Raw genomic sequence first — 15,176 nt, 5'->3', positions numbered from 1 at the left:
TGGGAATGATGGAAGGACGTTTGGGGAGCAATGCCGCCGCTTGCATAATTCATGTCATGGACCGCTGCTACAGATTTAACGTTCCTTCAAGGTTGCACTGTGGCATGTTTTCCAATCGCTGAGCGTGACATCCGAGGTGTGGCTCAGTCTCCTCTCTCCTCAGCGTTTTCTTTAGGTAGCACAGGATGAACGGATTTAATGTTTAAATCATTTCATAGTAATTTATGTTGGTAGTTGGCAGGTTAATTTCAGTCTGTAGAGAAGGCAACAGACGAGTACAATTAACTCTTGGGCCTCTTGACAGTCAGTGGAGTCTGAATTTTAAGTGCTGCCTCCCACTAATGTGATTTCACAAATTGGACAAATGAAAAAGGAATTTGTAGAAAGTTGTAAATAGTTTATTCAGATTCAAATATAAAATGACATTGCTGAATCTCTCTAAAAGGGAATTGTAAGATATAAAACACAATATGAATCCGGTGTTCATCAAGCAATGTTTAACAAGAACCATTAGAAAGGCTGTTATAATGCAGCGGGGACCTCGGTATGTATGTACAGTGGGGTGTTGTGTAGCTTAGGAGGTGTTGGCCTCCTGGTCGATGAGGGGGTTCAGGTCCAGCTTGTACCTCTCCAGAGCCGCCGTCTTCGCCCTGCGAGAGGGCCGGGCCCGGGGAAGCGACTCGGGCACGTTCTCGCCGTCGCTGAGTGACCCCACAGACGAGGGGAGAATCAGAGACAAGTCCAACATGGACACTGCGTGGATCCTACACACACAAACACACACACACACACACACAAACAAGACCTCCTTTAACTCACCTCTCCTCAGACGACTCTGCCCGTCGGCTGCCCTTTCTGCCCGATTTGGGGGCCGGGGTCTTCTTCTGACCTGGAGGGGGCACGTGAAACATAATTCAATTCCAGTGTAGCAAAGACGACGCTGCACCACGCTCGCTCCACCTAGGCGACTATAATGGCCTCCTCCAGACAAAGTACTCAGGGTGGTGGTTTTGTTGAGGCTGTTTTTCTTGTAAGGTTTGCGGATAATGATGACGTGGCCTGGTGCTCCATGTTGCCATGTAGGAGATGTCTCCTTGAGTGTAGGCGGTGACGGCTGACCTGAACTTTGCATACCAGGTGTGCGGCCTCACCTAGCCCAGAGTCTGATACGTCTGACTCGGCCAGATTAGGCTGCTTAAACCAGCCATCATCCACACAAACACCAGGGTTGCCGCGGTGTGGACATTTTCACACCGAGTAATACGCTCGTGTCAACACCGGTATTACCGGTAAAAACTATTAACTTTGAAACTAGGTCAACCGCCATCTTCTCCGTCAACTCTCCTCTCACACTCGGTGACAGCGGCTGGCAGCGCGCCAATTCTCGGCGTCTTATAACGTTCTATATATAATAGTTTAATATAATTGTATCTATCATAATATCACAACCAAAAGCTCTGTGCGCCTCCGGATGGCTGTAGCGCGGGGAGCTCACGTAGGGATTGGGCTTCGCGGGGTTTGTTTACCGCCGTTGCTATGGTTACCGGTCTTTTAAGGAAGCGCGTCAATTGTCGGCGCGCCAATTCTCTTCCGCACAGAGCAGAACTGCAGCCTATTCTACACATTTTAATTTTCTGAATTATAATTATATTACTAATTTTTAGGTCTCAACAACGGTAACACCGGTAATACCGTATACCGCGGCAACCCTAACAAACACACACCCGCATCAGGATTTACAAACGTTTTTTTACACACAACCACTGAGCAAACTCCATTTCGATGACTTACCTCTTTTGGGCTTCTTGACAGATTTAGAGGGATCTTCTGCTACAAACTCTGTTTAGGTGAGAAATAAAAAGAAAACGTTTGTTTACAACCTCAGGAATCAAGTTCACTACAGTGGGAAACTGACAGACGGCCGATAAGCAGGGCTAGATGCTTATTTTGCTCTCTGAAAGAGTTGTGGTGCATGTCATAGATAAATAGGGCTTTGTGCTTAATCAAATTTTGATCGCGATTTAGATTTTTCTAGTTGAAAAGCTTTTTTTATTCATTATAATGATTATAGAAATACATTATTAGAAGTACATTATTTTTTCGGTTTGAAAATTTTCGATTGGAACATTTTGTGTACATTTTGGAGAGAAATGCTGAATAAATGTTTTCATATTTTCAAACTCAAAAAATAATCGATTGAAAAAAATCGATAATTTGAAAGCTTTGTGTGTGTACCGTCAGCGTTGATGTCCAGGGGCTGGAGGGCTGTTTCTGTGTGCTGCTCGGCCTGCTCCGTGGAGTCCACCAGGCGGTCAATCACCTTCTCTACGGCACGGAGCGAGATGCGGTCCTTCACCACCTGAACACCGGACACACACAGACGTCGTTTAGGACAAAGGCCTTCATCTGTGCTAATTCGGTCCATGTATTTCAGCAGTGCTGCTGGTCTTAGAACAAAAGTGTCCTGCATGCGAGCAAGTTTCCCTACATTTACATTAAGGGCATTTAGCAGACGCTTTTTATCCAAAGCGACTTACAATAAGTACGTTTGTCAGAAGAAGGTGTAACAATATAATCGCCGTCGGTACAACGATGTACTGACCACCATGAGGAAGGCAGATGAACATCAAGCTCAAATACAGCATTTATTGGTTTGAGGTTTATTCATTTTCCTCTGCCGACAGTAAGAAGAAACATTTTAAAGGCCGTTGCAAATAATATTTAAGACCATCAATTTTAAAGCCTAAATTAATTTTTTTACATCCAACCATTTCTTGAAGCGGTTCGTTATAACCAAAGTCTGGTTCCTTTTCCAATGTAGTGCTTGACCTGGTTAGCGGGCGTCACCCGGGCGACCTGGTTAGCGGGCGTTACCCGGGCGACCTGGTTAGCGGGCGTCACCCGGGTGACCTGGTTAGCGGGCGTCACCCGGGCGACCTGGTTAGCGGGCGTCACCCGGGCGACCTGGTTAGCGGGCGTCACCCGGGCGACCTGGTTAGCGGGCGTCACCCGGGCGACCTGGTTAGCGGGCGTCACCCGGGCGACCTGGTTAGCGGGCGTGACCCGGGCGACCTGGTTAGCGGGCGTCACCCGGGCGACCTGGTTAGCGGGCGTCACCCGGGCGACCTGGTTAGCGGGCGTCACCCGGGCGACCTGGTTAGCGGGCGTCACCCGGGCGACCTGGTTAGCGGGCGTGACCCGGGCGACCTGGTTAGCGGGCGTGACCCGGGCGACCTGGTTAGCGGGCGTCACCCGGGCGACCTGGTTAGCGGGCGTCACCCGGGCGACCTGGTTAGCGGGCGTCACCCGGGCGACCTGGTTAGCGGGCGTGACCCGGGCGACCTGGTTAGCGGGCGTTACCTGGGTGACCTCCAGCAGCAGCGCGTGCAGCTCCTGCCGGGCGCCCTCGTTGGCGCTGACCTCCAGGTTGTTCAGGGTCTTGGCGTAGAGCCGCACCTCGGGGGCCGTCTGGTCCTTCAGGATCTCCCCGCACACGCGCAGCGCCATGCTGTCGTGCACACACACCTAACGCACACACACACAGTTAGGAGGCTAGTGAGGAGAGGGGTTGAATCCAAAGTGCCTTCAGGTAGTCATGAAGGAACAGGGCAATGCGGCTAAGGACGCCTCGCTCTGAGAGCCCAAAGGGGATCAATCCGCCCACACCAGTACCGGTGCAAGAGCCCGTTACTTTACCGTCCACTCAAAACAACAACCTCAGGGTTGTGACTGGGAAGGTCATGTCGCCGAGAGTATTCACGTATAGAAACACCGTTGGGACGACCAGACATAACTAAATAGGACGGCCGTGGCCGTGGTTTCCGCGAGGCCCACCTCGTGGTTCGCGGAGGGCTTGATGAGGGTCCCGGGGCGCGTCAGCTCCACCAGCAGCTCCACCACGTTACTGGGATCCACCTCCGCCAGCGGGGACGTGGCCGGCGCGTTCATCAGGGTCCGCACCGTGGGCAGGAAACTCTCGCCGACCACTTCCTGGTGGGCTCTGGGAGACGCAGGGGCGGCTGTTTAGAGGGTGCGCTCTCCATCACGTTCATCATGCTTCTGGACTTGTGTGAGTGGCGTGCGTGACTCACCGGCTCTCGCGGGCGTAGAGCTGGAAGAAGACGCCCAGGCAGTGGCGGAGGCTGGTGTCGCCCTCGGTGACGGGGTTGTACCACAGCAGCACCAGGCGGGAGAACATCTTGGCGCTGGAGAAGCGGTCCATGTACATGAGCTTGGCCAGACCCTGGGCCGTCTCCGTACGCAGGTCAGACACCTGGGGGGGGGGGGGGAAATGAACGAAAGAAAGAAAGAGAGAGAGACCAAAAGACAGAGAGAGAGAGACGGAGAGAGAGAGAGAAAGACCAAGAGACAGAGAGACCAATAGACCAAGAGAGAGAGAGAGAGACAGAGACAGACACAGAAAGACAGAAAGACAGACAGACAGAGACCCAGAGAGAGAGACCGACCAGTCATGTGTGTTCATGTTTACCCTGCTACAGCTTGTATTGATGGGAATCTGAAATAAGATCCCAATCTAAAGGCTCATGGCTGGGGAAAGGCCTGTCGCCCCGATAGCATCATGCCCTGCAGGTCTCGGCGGGGGAGAAGTGAAGTGCCAACACATCTCAGTAGATGATGGATGATGAGACATCCCCTGAAGCTAATTCTGGATCAGACTGAGCTACCCGTCCTTCCAGGGAAGGCATCAACCATCCAATACCTCTCCATACGAGTTGTACATTTACAGGCTAAATAACTGATTACATTGTTCATAGATCTATCGAGGATCCTACTCACATGAAAGTTGCTACACAATGCTGTCATAGATGACGACACCATTGTTGAAGTACCTACTCGCACCTTACACAATACAGGCCAGTACAGGCCAGTACAGGCCAGTACAGGCCAGTACAGGCCAGTACAGGCCAGTACAGGCCACTCATTACAAGCCAAGCAGTTGGTGGCCCCACCTTCAACACCTCTGTTAGATAGTGCTAAAGCAGTTTGCTTATTTTATAAACTCAAAATGATTCTTATACTTTTTGAGTAACCTTCAGGATAGATGCACTTATTCTAGGTTGCTTTTGGATAAAAAAGGTACCCAAAAAAAAAAAAAAAAAGGCCCACACACCTCTCCATCGAGAAACTCCGACAGCAGCTGCAGAATGCTCTGAGCCGTGTCCCCCGCCAAGTCTCCCTTCTCTTCCATTGGCTCCTCCTCTTCCTGCCCGCCCGGCGAATGGGAGGCCGGCGTGGCCTGAGCGACAGGCTTCTCGGAGAGCAGCTGGAAGCTGAAGAGCAGCAGCAGGTCGATGATTGAGCGCAGAGCGCTGATACGGATCTTCACCTCGTCCAGCTGGGCGATCTACAGGGGAGGGGCGTTCATCAATAATTCGATTTAATTCGATTTTAGTTTCGCCATATTATTCGACCCAGTCATAGAGCATAACTGACTGAATTACACTCCAGAAGACAAACAGTATAAACATCATCCAATAGCCCTGCCATGCAATGTTTGCAATTGTACTCTATTAGTCATTAATATACACTACATATGTTTAAATTACTATTATTTATTTTTTTACGTAGCATTTTGTTTTGCCTACCTCCGCACCATTCATGACTATTTTGCACTATTTAGAATTAATTCAATTTAAATATTACTGATTTTATTTGACCTCATTTTATCCTTTTATAATTAACACACCGGGGTCAGAGACAAACAAAATGTCAGTTCTTCTATTTGTCTTGACCATTTGTTGGAATTGTCAATAAAGCTCACTTTGAGTTTGACTTTGAAAAAGTGAGGTTCCTCGTCTTCTCGAGGGGGCCTTACCTGCAACAGCAGCACCATGTGAGCCTTGGCCAGCTCCTTGCTGTGCAGCGCGCTCGTGCCCAGACACACCACCGCCATGTTGCGCACGGCGGGATGAGCGTTGGCGATGCAGGGTACGATCTAGAGACAGAGACACGGGGACGAGATAAGCTCTGGACGTTTACACACAGCACAGGGCACCAGACCAACACGTTTGTCTCACAGCAGCTCATTGCTTAAAACATTTACACACATGCATTATTCAGGGCTGAATTAAAAGCTACTGTTGGGTGTGTTTTCAGTTTCATTGGTAAAAGAGGGTGAGCTAGAGACAGAGAGAGGGCGAGAGAGAGAGAGAGAGGGCCAGAGAGAGAGAGAGGAGAGAGAGAGGGCGCGAGAGAGAGGGCGCGAGAGAAAGCAAGAGAGAGAGAGAATGGTGGAGGTACGTAGGGCTGGGGTTACCAGAGAAGACACGATGGCGCTCAAGGTGGGCCCGATGCGGGTCTTGATGTTCATCTGCTTCAGCAGCTCGGCGCACATGGTCAGACACCTCAGGAGAGTATCTGGGTCGCTCTATAGCAGCAGGGGAAAAAAACACCATCAGCCACTCATCCCAGAGCATTTCATTATGCAAGACCGGAGAGGGAGAGGATAATGAACTAGGAAGCATTGCATCAACGTTGCAAGCAAGCACCCGCCTATGCCTTCTAGTGAAGCGAAGGCAGGAGACACTAACATGTAGTTCCTCTAACGGCCTCAGGGTGGTCAGAGTAGAGACTAACATGTTGTTCCTCGAGAGCCCTCTAGGTGGTTAAAGTAGAGACTAACATGTGGTTCCTCTAAACACATGTAGGTGGTTAAAGTAGAGACTAACATGTAGCCCCTCTAACGGCCTCTAGGTGGTTAAAGTAGAGAGTAACATGTGGTTCCTCTAACGGCCTCTAGGTGGTTAAAGTAGAGACTAACATGTAGCCCCTCTAACGGCCTCTAGGTGGTTAAAGTAGAGACTAACATGTAGCCCCTCCAACGGCCTCTAGGTGGTTAAAGTAGAGAGTATCATGTAGCCCCTCTAAAGGCCTCTAGGTGGTTAAAGTAGAGAACGCCATGCAGGAGCCCAGCCTGTGTGTGTGTGTGCGTGCGAGCGTGTAAGCGTGCCTTCTCCGTGCGGACCTCCCGGTCGACGGGCTGGCTGCCCTCGGCCGTCTCCTGCAGCACCAGGTTGCGCTGGTTCTCCAGCTCCGTGATGGAGTCCTTGAACTGGGCGGCGTTGCTGAACTCCTGGGCGGCGATGCAGTCGTCCAGCGCCTGGCGGGCCTCCAGGATGCGCACCTTCACCTCCGCGAGCTGGAGGCGTGGAGGAGACGTCGCCACAGGCAGCGTGGGACCACTAAGGGTTAGGCTCAGAGGCAGTACATGCGGATGGCAACGGCTTGGATGGAGAATACGAGGGAACGGTGTAGAAATAATAAATAATACAGCTGAAAAGATTGAATATACAATTGTAGTCTTTGTTGGGCTGCAAGATAATTATATTACGAGATTGCAATTTCATTTGTATTCTATGTCACCTACTGCATATGGAAACAGTATAAAAATCTATTTCATTGCATTATTTCTGTTATAATTGTTCTCTTGTTTATTACCGCAACCTTTCCTGATAAGCTCTTTGCCGAGGCCAAAAAAATATAAAAAAATCGCAGTTACACCATCTTAATTATTCAGCCTTATCTTTAACACTGAGGCACATTAACACTCCTCCACCCCTCTCGTCTCTCGTCACGTTCTCACTTCCCCCGAGTGCGAGCGTTATCAGCAGGACGTCAGACGCCTCCTCGACAGCCGAGGAGCACGGCTCCACCGTGCCTCTCCTGCTAATCCCGCCGCTCCCGGGGGGGGCCTCTCTCCGTACCTTGATCTGCTTCCGGCGCTCCTGGGCTCCGTCCAGGGGCGGGCCGGCCTCGGCGATGGGCTCCCTGACATCAGAGATGATCTCCGCCACCTGGGGATCCGGGGGCAGAGCGCAGCGTCGGCATCAGGGAATGGAAGCGACGCGTGTGGCACAGTGTTATGGTAACCCAGTGGTGGGTAGGCCTGAGTGCATTCCCCTGTTTGAACCGTCTACGCTACAATTGTTTTTTTGTAGAATTGGGTTACTGGGCTGAGTACGATACGAAGTGGTGTAATTTATTCATCACCCACGGGAAGTCTGGGTAATATATTCCTTGGTTTTGTTTTCAAATGAAACTAAATTTCACATCTCTCTGTATCCAAAATAACGAGCGTGAACAATGCCAAAAAAATATAAAAGATGGGAAAATATTTTTGCAAGTAAACTAATGATCATAGCAGGGAAAATCAAATGTTTTGCTCCTTTGTTTCTCGACTTGGATGAGATAGTAGACGGATGAGAATCAACGAGGGAGTTTCTCCAGAGTTAACACACACGTGTGTGTGTGTGTGTGTGTGTGTGTGTGTGTGTGTGTGTGTGTGTGTGTGTGTGTGTGTGTGTGTGTGTGTGTGTGTGTGTGTGTGTGTGTGTGTGTGTGTGTGTGTGTGTGTGTGTGTGTGTGTGTGTGTGTGTGTGTGTGTGTGCGCGCGTTGGTGCGCTCGTATACCATCTGTATGCGGCGGTTGTCGTCGGGGATGAGGCTGAGCAGTTTCTCCGTGAGCAGGGACACCAGGGAGGCGGGCGTCTGGGGCCGACACAGCAACTCCTGCAGCACGGCCAGAACACGCCTCCTGCACAGCGGGGACTCGGCAGCATCAGAGGCGGCGGCCGCTGGTCACTTTACAGGCCCAGACGGCAACACAACACCGCAGGATCCCTTGGTTTGATTGCATTCATGGCGTTTCCTAAAGTGCAATTTATGCTCCGTGATATTAAATCGGTGGAAAGACGCAAGCATATTCTTACGATTTTGAAATCGATTTGAGTCGATTCATTTAAAAAGGTTTAAAATGACCTTAGCTCTCCTGACCTCCGGTTGACACAAGATCAATGATCATCGAGTTCCCGTCAGTTCTCAACTGGCCCCTCCCTGCTCCCCCTCCATCCTCCGCTGGTCCCTCCTCGACCCCCACACTGACCCACCCCCTCCACTACTGACCCACCCCCTCCACTACTGACCCACCCCCTCCACTACTGACCCACCCCCCCCACACTGACCCACCCCCTCCACTACTGACCCACCCCCTCCACTACTGACCCACCCCCTCCACTACTGACCTGCCCCCTCCACTACTGACCCACCCCCTCCACTACTGACCTGCCCCCTTCCTCGTTAGTGTCCAGGCAGCCGACAAGATGGATGAGCTGCTGGGAGATGAACTCCTTCCTCATGGCCATCTCCAGCGAGTTGAACTCGGCCCTCTGCGCCTCCGACAGCACGGGCACCGTCCTCACGAACCTAGAGCGCGGCAGGGGCCAGGGACGCGTCAGTCACGGCACGGCCCGCGGCGACGCTGGGGAATAACATATCGCCGCCCGCAACGTTGTGGACATAATGCTGACGCCACACACACACACACACACACACAGTTTAATCAGAATGTGTATTGTCAAACTATCCTGTTGTGAAAATAAACGGACAAGAAAAAAAAACTGTCAAGAGGTACTAAAAAGAGAAACTGCATTGCGATAACAGAGTTACACGCACATTCTCTGAGAATCCCAAGCATGACTCACCGATGGATCACTGGCCTTCCAATTAAGGAGGATGCTAATGAATGCCAGGATGTGCACGTTGGCTGAGGGCACACAGCCATACACCGATCACATTAGCGGGACCTCAAATTAGCCTTCAGCGGAATCACAGCTACTTAAGCTCAGCATTAAAGCTGAGTTGTACACTATTAATAACAATACCATTGCATTCAACTAAAAAGGGCCCAAATGTGTCCCCTAGCACAGGTCCCGACACCATGGGTCCCGACACCATGGGCCCCAACACCATGGGCCCCGACACCATGGACCTCCGTGGTCTCACCCTTGGAGGTAGTCGGCATAGGTGGCGGCGTCCGGCAGGATCTTCTCCAGCATCTCCTCTCCCTCGTCCCCCTTGGCCCTGACGAACTCACACAGAGCCCTCCAGTAGATCACGTTCTCGCAGCTCAGAGCGTCCCCCGGGATCAGCTTACTGTGGACAACAGACACGTCGATGCACTGCTTGCGTCAGGCCTACACACACACACACACACACACACACACACACACACACACACACACACACACACACACACACACACACACACACACACACACACACACACACACACACACACACACACACACACACACACACACACACACACACACACGTGGTGCAACGGTTCACAGGTTACCCGTGATCCATACGGATCAACCCTCACGGTTCGGGACGCAAGTGATTCGCGGATAGGCCGATAAAAAAAAAAAAAGAAAGTTGTGCGTTCACGTGATCAGCGCAGGTTTAAAGGACAATTCTGGTATTAACAACATCATCAAGTATCGTAGCAAAACACAGTTTCTGTTGTGTTTTATTTGGCGTTCCGTAAATCCCATTGAAACGGAAAACGGACATGTTTATGTTTGGTTGTAGTCTTTCGCTCGGTTCTCCGTATCAGCAGTAGGGCTAGAACCGAGCGAAAAGACTACAACCAACCCCCCTTGCACTGAGCAATGAGTCTTCCAACCGAAATCAATGGATTTACAAAATGCCAAATAAAACACGACAGAAACCGTGACACGATCCGAACTAGGTGTGTTCGGATCGTTTACAAAAAATTGTAAACGGTGACATGACCCCTTTTTTTTTCGTGTACACGGTTAAGCGTTTTTTTTTATTAATTAATGATTTTTTGCGCGAGCAGTATGATCGCAAAAAGAACATTGGTTTGACCGGTTGCCATGGTTATCTCTGTGTGGTTAATTTGCAGTTGCGGTGTTAATTAGGATGTTGTCAGCTTACTGTTCCATTAAACTGTAATCAGAAAATGCGGTTATATGCTATAGACCCTAGAGTATCTGTGGTATAAACGCTGGGACAAATTATGAATTACAAATATGTAAACTTGAAAGTATGGACCGTCGCGATTCCCATTGAAACAATGATTATTTTGCGCGGTGATTATTATTTATTTTTTTCGTTCACAGATTTTTCGTAAACGGTTATGATTTACTAACCGTGTACGCGTGCACACCCCTAATCCGAAACCGTGAGTTTTGTGATCCGTTGCACCCCTACAAGACTCCATTCTTCCCTTCTGGGGACCGTACCTCGTGCCGAGCTGCACCCTGTCCTTCAGCATCTCCTCTTCGGGCATGTTGGTGAAGATGGCCTTGAGCACTTCCAGGGCCGTCTCCGAGCAGTTCTCCACGTCCAGCCTGGGCAGCAGCAGCACGACGTCGCCGTCAAGGTGCTTGAGCCAGGAGGGCAGGAGCCGGGTCTTCACAGCCTCCCTGACGGCCTCTGGGACACAGAGACACAGAGCCCTGGGTTTACATCCTGCTGTGATGGGGGCTACTCAGCCGTTAACAACACTTTGTTTTAAGATGTCAAGTAATGCACACACGGTACCTGAGGTGTCGTGCAGGCCCTCCTCTAATAGAGTCACTCTCTGGGCAATGCTAAGAGCCTTGACGTGCACCTTATCGGCAAGAACCTGAAACACAAAGCCAGGCCACGCATTCACCCACATCCTGCCGATTGCCAAAGACAAACGTATCAATAGCCCTGATGGTCGTCATGTGTGCATCCTTGCATACATTTCACTACTTCTGACTTTGGGCGTATCAAGTTAAAACCGGGCAACCAGTTAGAGCGACTCCATCGTGGGTTACCTGGTAGGCCAGCTTGCGGACGCTCTCCTTGACGTCCCGCGTGCGCTTCAGCACCTTGACCAGCGTGATGGGCGACATGGCGATGCACGACAGCACCGCGCGCCTCACCTCCGCGTTGGAGTCGTTGTCCAGGATCAGCATGTAGGCTGCACGGGGAGGGGAACAGTTCGAGTGAGTGTGCGGAGTTAGGAGTTATATAGAGGGCATGACTGGGGAGCTAGGACGTCGGGACTCCCAGTTGGAATTACCATGAGACCAAACTGGTTGAACCAAAGGTTAAAAGGCACAAGGTGGAAGCCTCAACCGGGTGGGCGGCGGAGCTTTCATAATAAAAAAAATAAAACTAAATTCTGTCTGCTCTAACTGGCTGTGCACCTCTGCAAAAGCCAAACGGCTGGGAGGGGATTGTCCATAGCAAGACTCTCGTAAACGAAGAGGTACTGGCTGGCCAGCCTTTATTATTTCAGTGTTTCCCATACACAGACCAATGTGTGGCGCAGCGCCACAGAAACAACACTGAGCGCCACAGAAACAACACTGAGCGCCACAAATTGATTCTGCAAAAAAATTGGGGGGGATTTTTAACTATAAATATCGTTCCGATCATTCATCTCCGCATAGCACCCTTTCTCCCCGTCATTCTCGTTCACACACGCACACAGAGACAAGCGCACATACATGCCAATGGTGTGCGGGTATACACTACCACTTATTGGATCAACCCGCCTTCTGTACTCAACCTTATTGATATTGAACATCCCGCACCCTAAGTCACCATAGACAACGTTGGTAACGCAGCAAACGATGCGATTAATGTGAAATGCGGTTATGTTTAGATAGATTACGGTGTTAGACTGGGTACCCCCAGGCCATTCTGCCGGCGATTTGAATTCGCTCTGCAGCAGGGGCTGGAGAGGAGCCATACATTGCTTTCTGTTTCCGATATATTACATTGTTCAATGAGCAATCACAAAAAGCCAATAACCAATTAGTAAAAAATAAATATAACAAATAACAGAACTAATAGTAATGTCCAGGGGTTCCCTCACCACTGACGGTGGGGCAGTCTGGGTCCTGGGGCTGCTGCAGCCGGGTCATGGCCAAGGCGGCCTGGATCCTCACGTTGGGGAACTTGTCGGTGACGCGGATCAGCATGGCCTGGTGGAGGTTGTCAAACAGGTCGTCGTCGATCTGGGCGTTCTCCGACATGCTGCCCAGCAGCTTGTTGATCAGCTGGCACACACGGAAACGCACCGCGTGGCTGTTGGCCTTGTGGGACTGAGAGGGAAGCCGGGGCAATGGGCAGGGTATGGATGTGTGAAAGGGTAGACAGACCACAGAGAAGAGACAGATGGAGCATCAACAACCCATAGACACACACACACACACACACAAAGATATTAGAAGTCATAGATTGAGTGACGTGTGCAGGGTCAACCACAACAACAAGCATGTGTACCTCCAACAGGAAGTTAAAGATGAAGGTGAGAAAAGGATGGTCATCCTCCTCCTCCTCCTCCTCGTCTTCCTCTTCCTGCTGCTGCTCCCCCTCTTTGTCGTTTTTAGAAGAAGACTGGAAGCTTGAGGCAAACTTGGCGACAAACTCGATGACATTTTCCACAGCGGGCTCCCTTTTGTACACGATCATGGCGTACTTTAGGTAGTGGATGAACTTTTCATGGAACAACGTCTTGTCCTCCAACTGTGGATAGGCAGTGATTGTGATCAGGTTCTTTACCATGAAGAATCAAGTCTGACATCCAATCAGGAATGACACATGCAGATTTATAGAAAAATTTAAACTTTTGTAGTTTTATTTTACGTTTTATTTATCTGTTACTATTTGGTCCTCTTTGTTGTTTCTGTTTTGATTCTCTAGCTGCTAAGGAAATAGGTTAACCACACTGAAGAGGTTAAAGTTAAGAGGTAGATGCGATTTGTAAGGTTGAGCATTTCTTTAGCTGCTCAACAACACCAAGGATCCAGCGCCATAAGCAACCTCGCACACCGCACAACCATGACAATGAAACATGAAAGTGTAGTTTTGCTAAGAAGGCACAGTAACTGTTAGCCACTGAAGGAAAACGTCCTACCTTGTTGTAGCGACTCTTCAGGACGGCCACCAGCTTGGCCTTGTTGTTGTGGCCCTTCTGGGCTCTGTTGAAGGCCTCCTTTATCTCCATCTCGCTGTCGGCCGTCATCTTTCTTCACGGGGGGAATCGTGTACACGGAAGAGGTTAACCAACAGTGCATGCGAATTGTAATGTACACACGCATACGCGTTTCTTTTGTCAAGAATAGGAGTCACATCTCGATGGGTCAATTCAGCGTTAGCTAGCATCACCGTTACCCATATCCCACAACAACAAACACACAAAACTTGCGGTAACCTCACAATTTTATGTTAACAGATCTAGTTTGTAAAATATTTATCCGGAGTCGCAACAATACAAAAAATAGTTTGTATACATGTACCTGGTGGGATATCCTATTAGATGTTTTCCCCCTGTTGATTCACTGTTTTGCTGCTACCGACTGCCGCCTGTTTTCAAATTTCGTCCTGTCAGTTCTCGCGAGAGTTAGGTCCATGGTTTGTGCGTACTACGACGCCCCCTCCTATATTTCACGCACACGCGGACATGAGCACTGACGTCCGGCGTCATAATGTTTCTCCCGTTATACTTTGGCTGTTCTCACGGGTCAACATTTGCAACACTATCCAAATCTAGTTAAATAGTGTGTTTAGTGCGCACATCATAACTGATGTTGCCCTCGTAGATTGCAGCTGTCCGACGGCTTGCAGCTGTGGACGTGTCAAAGCACAATGTCCCCCATCGGAAGGACATCATTGACTTCCAACACGACTACAGGCGCATACGACTCTGTTTAAAGTTGAAAACAGTAACATCTCTCGAGAACCTCTTTGACAGTGAAATTCAGATGGTGCTATTTTTAGGGGGGTTATTTGTGGATGTCCGGGTATTGTCTCCTGATGTGTGTGTTGGGCAGGTGCACTTTTATGATATGATATGCAATAGGACTGTTATTGAGACTGTTGCCATGGGTGTGACGGGAGCAGCAGGGAAGATGTGGGCCTATGATAAGGTGCATGTTAATAGTGCCCTGTTATCGCCAGGTATGCACAAGCACAACAAGATGACACTCTCCAAACAGCACCTGAGGTCCATAGCCTCGATGTGACTAGGAAGCCTACTTAGGTTCTGCACATCACATCGCTTCTTAGATTGATGGACTGATATCCCAGTCTAGAAGCAGCCTATGCCATACCATCGGCACAGCATAGCTTTAAAAAAGACTCATGTGACTCAAAGTAGGCTTTCATCATCCCACCACCACCTGCCTGTTTATTTCCGTAGTCCATTCCACAACCCCTTTGTTTTTTTCGAACCGTTTCCTGTACAACCTCGTATTCCTTATTCAGGTCGGCCTATATGGCTGCAAGATGGTCCGATAGTTTGATCAGACCGTCATCGTCATTCTATGGCGATACGGCTATCGATAAGCGGCGCCGGTAGGGGCGGG

General features: G+C 50.0%; 1 protein-coding gene across 2 annotated transcripts; it reads right to left on the bottom strand.

Moving 5' to 3' along the window:
• Positions 1 to 376: 376 nt before the first annotated feature.
• Positions 377 to 14,260, bottom strand: ncapg (non-SMC condensin I complex, subunit G). Of its 2 annotated transcripts, none has more exons than XM_060048061.1 (22): positions 14,109 to 14,260; positions 13,727 to 13,838; positions 13,093 to 13,335; positions 12,683 to 12,911; positions 11,634 to 11,779; positions 11,371 to 11,455; positions 11,070 to 11,262; positions 9,802 to 9,951; positions 9,082 to 9,222; positions 8,431 to 8,554; positions 7,725 to 7,814; positions 6,971 to 7,159; positions 6,278 to 6,388; positions 5,837 to 5,956; positions 5,132 to 5,365; positions 4,092 to 4,273; positions 3,835 to 4,000; positions 3,361 to 3,525; positions 2,236 to 2,359; positions 1,792 to 1,839; positions 820 to 889; positions 377 to 701 (listed from the first exon to the last, which is right to left on the bottom strand). In XM_060048061.1, exons 2-22 carry the CDS (start codon positions 13,832 to 13,834, stop codon positions 575 to 577), a joined length of 3,045 nt encoding a protein of 1,014 aa, XP_059904044.1. In that variant the 5' UTR covers positions 13,835 to 13,838; positions 14,109 to 14,260; the 3' UTR covers positions 377 to 574. The 2 variants fall into 2 exon arrangements, with proteins under 2 accessions (XP_059904044.1, XP_059904045.1); XM_060048062.1 differs by having other exon boundaries at positions 6,986 to 7,159.
• Between the last annotated feature and the right edge of the window lie 916 nt (positions 14,261 to 15,176).

The sequence above is a fragment of the Gadus macrocephalus genome, chromosome 3 (genome assembly GCF_031168955.1).
Source record: "Gadus macrocephalus chromosome 3, ASM3116895v1".
In the NCBI taxonomy this organism is placed as follows: domain Eukaryota; kingdom Metazoa; phylum Chordata; class Actinopteri; order Gadiformes; family Gadidae; genus Gadus; species Gadus macrocephalus.
This window is presented reverse-complemented; position numbering and strand designations above follow the sequence as displayed.